Source organism: Octopus bimaculoides, chromosome 4, assembly GCF_001194135.2.
Source record: "Octopus bimaculoides isolate UCB-OBI-ISO-001 chromosome 4, ASM119413v2, whole genome shotgun sequence".
In the NCBI taxonomy this organism is placed as follows: Eukaryota; Metazoa; Mollusca; class Cephalopoda; order Octopoda; family Octopodidae; genus Octopus; species Octopus bimaculoides.
Genome location: NC_068984.1, coordinates 145,137,962 through 145,143,920, shown reverse-complemented (window position 1 = coordinate 145,143,920; position 5,959 = coordinate 145,137,962). Strand labels below are relative to the sequence as shown.

General features: G+C 36.5%; 3 protein-coding genes across 3 annotated transcripts in view; 1 reads left to right on the top strand and 2 right to left on the bottom strand.

The window, feature by feature from the left end:
* Positions 1–5,959, bottom strand: part of LOC106878757 (uncharacterized) — a 401,005-nt gene that overhangs the window by 144,920 nt on the left and 250,126 nt on the right. The window lies entirely within an intron of this gene.
* LOC106878761 (uncharacterized) overlaps positions 1–5,959 on the top strand; it is a 148,047-nt gene that overhangs the window by 31,305 nt on the left and 110,783 nt on the right. The window lies entirely within an intron of this gene.
* LOC106878762 (monocarboxylate transporter 14) overlaps positions 1–5,959 on the bottom strand; it is a 47,661-nt gene that overhangs the window by 4,268 nt on the left and 37,434 nt on the right. Inside the window, exon 4 of the mRNA XM_014928086.2 lies at positions 3,670–3,813. Coding sequence (XP_014783572.1) covers positions 3,670–3,813 — 144 coding nt within the window. The remainder of the gene's footprint in view (positions 1–3,669; positions 3,814–5,959) is intronic.

Below are 5,959 nucleotides of genomic sequence, written 5' to 3'. Positions count from 1 at the left end.
GGGGGGGGTCGTGGAGGTGGAGAAGGTTGAAATATTTAGAGAAGAAGGAGAAAAGAAAGGGGACAAAAAAAAAAAAGGTAAAATGCAAGGAGGAAAAGGCAGAGAATGAAGATGAGAGGAAAAAGGGGACAGAGAAGTGAAGAATAGAAGAGAGAAAGAAAAGAAAAATGAAAAGAGGAAGAGAAATTAGTGGAAGAAATACTGCAGCGGAAGAAGGAAATATTGAAGGTGAGAAAGAAAGGGAGTTAGCATTTGGAAGGACATCTGGATTAAGAAGACTGCCCCAACAAGTCTCACTCAACTCATGCCAGCATGGAAAACAGGCACATAAAAATTATTCTTATGATTATGATGATGGTGGTGGTGGTGGTGGTGGTGGGGAATGGTGATGATGATGATTGTGGTGGTTGTAGAGATGAGGATGGTGAGGTGTATTTGTATGCAGGTGTGTATGCATACTTGATTATTTTCTTACAAAAGAATGGCAACAGCATACAAGGAGTGCATATATAAATGTATGCATATGCATGTGTATACAGAGATGTACATGCATACATATATATGTGAATATTGGCACATGTGTATAGCTGTGTATGAAGATGCATATATAGAGACCTGTGCATAAAAGTGTTTCTAGATGTATGTCTATAAACCAATATACGGATGTGTAAAGAGATTGTATAGATGTGTGTACATAAATCTGTCTAGATGTGTGTATATCTGCATGAAAACAGATTGACTGCTTGTTTCTCTGGGATTGGTCAAGGGGTGGAGGTATAGATAGCCCTAATGAGACCCCAAAAAGGGACGAGAATTGATTAAGTGTTTCATCATATTTTCAAACTGCTGAGAAGAATAAGTAAATTTAACATGTTTGTATGTCTATTGCATAGGTTTACACATACACACACACACACACACACACACACACACACACACACACACACACACACTCATTTATATCCATAAAAATGATGATATTACAGATTTACATCCACGCACACCTGTATGTGTATATGTGTAATATATATGTCTGTATACATATTTATGTATGTATATATAACTGTGTGTGTATGTATATATATATATATACATATATGTGTGTGTGTGTATGCGTGTGTTTGTATTTACATGTGTATATATTTACAAGTGCATATGTAGATGTATATCTATATATATATTTATATATACGCACATATATATAAATTTCTATAGAGTTGTATGTGTAAATATGCTATATATATATATATATATATATATACATATATATGTACATATGTATGTATGTATGTGTGAAGCTATGGTGACTATAAAGCTTTGCTTTCTTCTTTTTATTGGTGCAGCTGTCAACTAGTGCAGGATAACTTATTTGAATTGCAACAACAACTACAACTACAACATTAACAACAACTAAATTCCTCCTCCCCCTCCTTTGCCTACTACTACTACTACTACTACTACTACTACTACTACTACCACCACTGACACTCCTACTACTGCTACTGTTGCGAACAGTAATGAGCATGCTGATGATTGTGATGCTGAAGATGATGGTGGTGGTGGTGGTGGTGTTGGTGGTGGTGGTTGGGTGATGATGACTGTGATGATGATGATGAGGCATTATTAATATAATGCTTCACATTACTATCATCACCACTACCATCATCACTGCCCCCACCCACCCGTCTGCCTCAAGTACCACCACCACCACTACCACTACCATCACCACCACCACCATTACCACTATCAGGTCCACCACTACCACTACCATCACAATACCATCACCACCACCACCACCACCAATAATGCTGCCACCTTTCTTCTTCTATATTACACTATCAAAGACTTTCTCCTCTTGTTTGACATTGAAAATGTTTATCAGAATGATTAGCAGTTCTTTTATGGTGATTCTGAGATGGAGATAAAGGATGTTGACAGCTTTATAGAATCTCCACAACCTATGGAATGTGATGAACAGAATCTATTGAAAGGCGAGTTGACGCCACTAAAGAATATTTCAGAAACAAACTTATAGATTTCCAAGATGCTATGTTTTCAAAATCTCCAAGAATTAGCCAGAATAATGGACAAGTTAAGTTGAAGAATTACATGTGAGTAATTCCTTGGTTTATTGAAGAATAATGAAGTACAGGATTCAATACATGGATGTAGAGTATTCTTAAATAAAAAGGTTCCAAATTTCAGTAATCAGGTGGATTATAAGAAACATGAAACTTAGAGTAACAGGAAGTATCAATCTTTCAATTATAATACATTACGTGTGTGTGTGCGTGTGTGTGTGTGCGTGTGTGTGTGTGTGTGTGTGTGTGTGTGCGTGTGTGTGTGTGTGTGTAATCTGAATAAGAAGACAAAGAGATACTTGAACACATCTGTCCGTTACAATTGTTTCTGTACCAACTCTGCTTTCAACACCAGGTCACACAAAAGTTCCAAGTGAAAATTTATGTAACATTTGCAATTTTAAACATTGGAGTGGCACCTCCGCAGACCTGCATCAATGGTGAGTTCTTACATTGTGCTGGAATCCGACAGTGTTGATAGCTTAAATCTCAGGTTGAGGGCTGCAGTGGAAACACCCTATACTTCTACTCTCCCAGGACCTTATACATCCATCCATCCATATATATGTGTGTGTGTGTGTGTGTGTGTGTGTGTGTGTGTGTTTGTATATGTATGTATGTATGTATGTGTGTATGTATGTATGTATATATATATAAATACACACACACACACACACACACACATGCATATATGTATTCACACACACAAACATACATGCACATACACATATATACAATATGGGCACACACATATACAGATATAATGGCAACTTAGCTGTTTGACAAAGAATAGGGATTGATAAAATTAGTGCAAAATGATAAATTTGCATGAAGATACAACCGAGCATGTACTGTTTTTACGATTACAATGGTTATCGTGAAACAATTATGAATTATTATGAACATATTTCTGTTTTTTTTTGTTTTTCTGCTTTTGTTAAAATGGATGGTGAAATGATTCATATCAAAGTCACCATTACAAAACGAATCTTTAAAACATTAAAACAACAGGATGTTAAATCACCACGAGACATCCGACAGGAAGTGATAACAAAAAAACAGTTATATATATTCTTTTGTTAAAACTCCGACTGATATTGAGTACAGATGTTTGCACTGAGACAAGGAAACAACTGCGGTGGTTTTGCTTTTGTGCTTTTTTTGTTATTGTTTCAATGACAGCCATGTTTAAAGTGTTAATTTTTATAAGATGTCTTCAGTTTGGCAGATATTTCTTTGTTTATCATATTTGTTTCCTGTCTGCTGAAGAATCGATAAGTGCCTCACAATAGCGATGGCAAAACAACAATAGCAACAGTGAATAAACAATAGTGTTGACCACTGTTCTCTGAAGAGCTGCAGTCATTCATACTTAATTAAGTACCAGTTCATTTGATGTCCTCCTACCTATATAAGCAAAATATAGTTTGTAATGTATTATTCATAATTGGGGTTTACAAGTAAATTCAGGACATTGTGCTGGTTATAACACCACCAACAACAACAGCAGTGAAAGGAAGCAAAAGGGATAAAAATAAGACAAAAACCAAACATAACATAAAAATAAATAGTAAAATAATGGCCTCACCTGTCAAGAATCCAAATGTTATGTAGAGCAATATTAATTTTTCACAAAATATTGCTCCAATCATACTGGCAGTGGAAAGAATGGCTCCAAGTATTGTCACAAGACCGGAATCAAATTTGGTAACCAAATAGCTAACAATAGGACCTGCCAATGTTAATTCAGAACTATTTTAGGATAAAAATGAAATCAGATAAAAGAATAAAACAAGAATTTCCTTTTTTTTTTTTGATTGATTTTGTTTATTTCATGCTTTATCTATTTATTTTTTTGTCTTTTTTATGTTTTTTTTTTCTACCAGTAAATATTCCGCTTTGATGGTGGGGTGGGGGGGATATTGGAGTTTTCTCTTTTTTCTCTTATTTTTTATTTGTTTCACTCATTTGACTGCAGCCATGAATTGAAGAATTTTAGTCAGATGAATTGAAACACCCCAGACTTAATTTTTTTTAAGCCTGGTTCTCATTCTATCAATCTTTTTTTTTCCCAAACTGCTATATAATGTGGACATAAACAAACCAACACTGGTTATTAAGCAGTAGTATGGGAAAAACACAGACACACAGTTACACACACGCACACACACACACACACATATACGATGAGTTTCTTTCAGTTTCTCTTGACCAATTCCACTTGCCAGACTTTTATCATTCTGAGGCTACAGTAGAAGATACTTTCCAAAGGTGTTACACAGTGGAACTGAACCCAGGATCACGTGGTTGATAAGCAAACTTCTTACCACACAGCCATGCCTGCAACTGAAGATTAATTATCTTTGTTTTCAAAGCTATGATCCATTTATTCATTCAGTGTCTCTTTCTCCATGCTAGCATGGTTTACATGGAGTGGGTATTTGAGACAGAACTTTCACAGCCAGATGCTCTTGCTGTTCCTAACCTTTACCTGTTTTCCAAAAAAGAGATTTTTTTCTTTATATTCCTGAGGAATTTGAAAGTGTAAAGCTTGCAGACTCATCTGGTGCCAGGAAATGTCAACATCTGTCACAAGTTGCAGCCCAGTCACAAAACAGTAACATCACCACCTATATCTCTATCTTAGTGATGATGGTAGATATTCACACACACACACACACGCCACATATGGGGAAATCAACAAAATAATTACAGTGTACTTGCCATGAGCAGTGGAAAAGTTGAAAGGACAGAAACTTCCTCCTTTCAACTTTTCCCTGAAGGACTGTGTCTGAAATGTCACGTTTTCCACTCTCCACTGCAAGTTCACTCAATTCCTTTTACCAGTTTTACTAAATAACATATGTCTTGCCAATGGAGACCAATACCAGCATCTTTGGAATCCATTTGATCATACACACACACACACACACACACACACTGGGTTTCTTTCAGCTTCCATCTGTCAAATTTGAACTCAGAACATAAAGACAGATAAAATGCCATTGGCACCAAAATGCTTCTGCTAGCTCGCCATCTTACCAAATTCCTTCATATGCCATGGCTCAGCAAGCTTCTCAAGTACCTGCAACTTTAAAGCAATAATCACTTGGTACAAACTCTAAACTAACTGGAAAGTACCCTAGAGTATCACTGGTATTCATATTGTATCACAGAGAAAGATTTGCACTCGGAGATTTGAGGAAGATCTGAACACTCACCAAATATACAGTGCTCTCAATGATTACTGTGGTGAACTGTGCCTCCACAGGATACCTATTTGTAGTTGAATGTACTAAGTACAATATTGAACTATATCTTCAGATAGTATCTACTAGCAACTAGATGTACCAAGCACAATAGTGAAGTGCACATCATCATCATGATTTAGCGTCTGTTTTTCATGCTGGCATGGGTTGGACAGCTTGACAGGAGCTGGCAAGGCCAGGGGCCACACCAAGTGTTCTACAGTCTATTTAAGCTTGGTTTCTACAGCTGGATGCCCTTCCTAATGCCAACCACTTTACACAGTGTACTGGGTGCTTTTCACATGGCACCATTGCCAGTGCTTCTTATATGGCACCATCACTGATGCATTTTAGGTGGTATCTGGATTTTACGTGGCACCTAGATGCAGGTAGCTGAATTGATTATATATTTTCTTGATTCACAAGAAGGAACAAAGAAAGAAGGACAGAAAGAATGAAAAACTGAAAGAAAGAAAGAAAGAAAGAAAGAAGGAAGGAAAGAAAGAAAAAAGAAGGAAGGGAGGAAAGAAAAAGAAGGAAAGAAAGAAAGAAGGAAAGAAAAAGAAGGAAGGAAGGAAGGAAGGAAGGAAGGAAAGACAGAAAGAAGGAAAGAAAGAAGTGAAGAAAGAA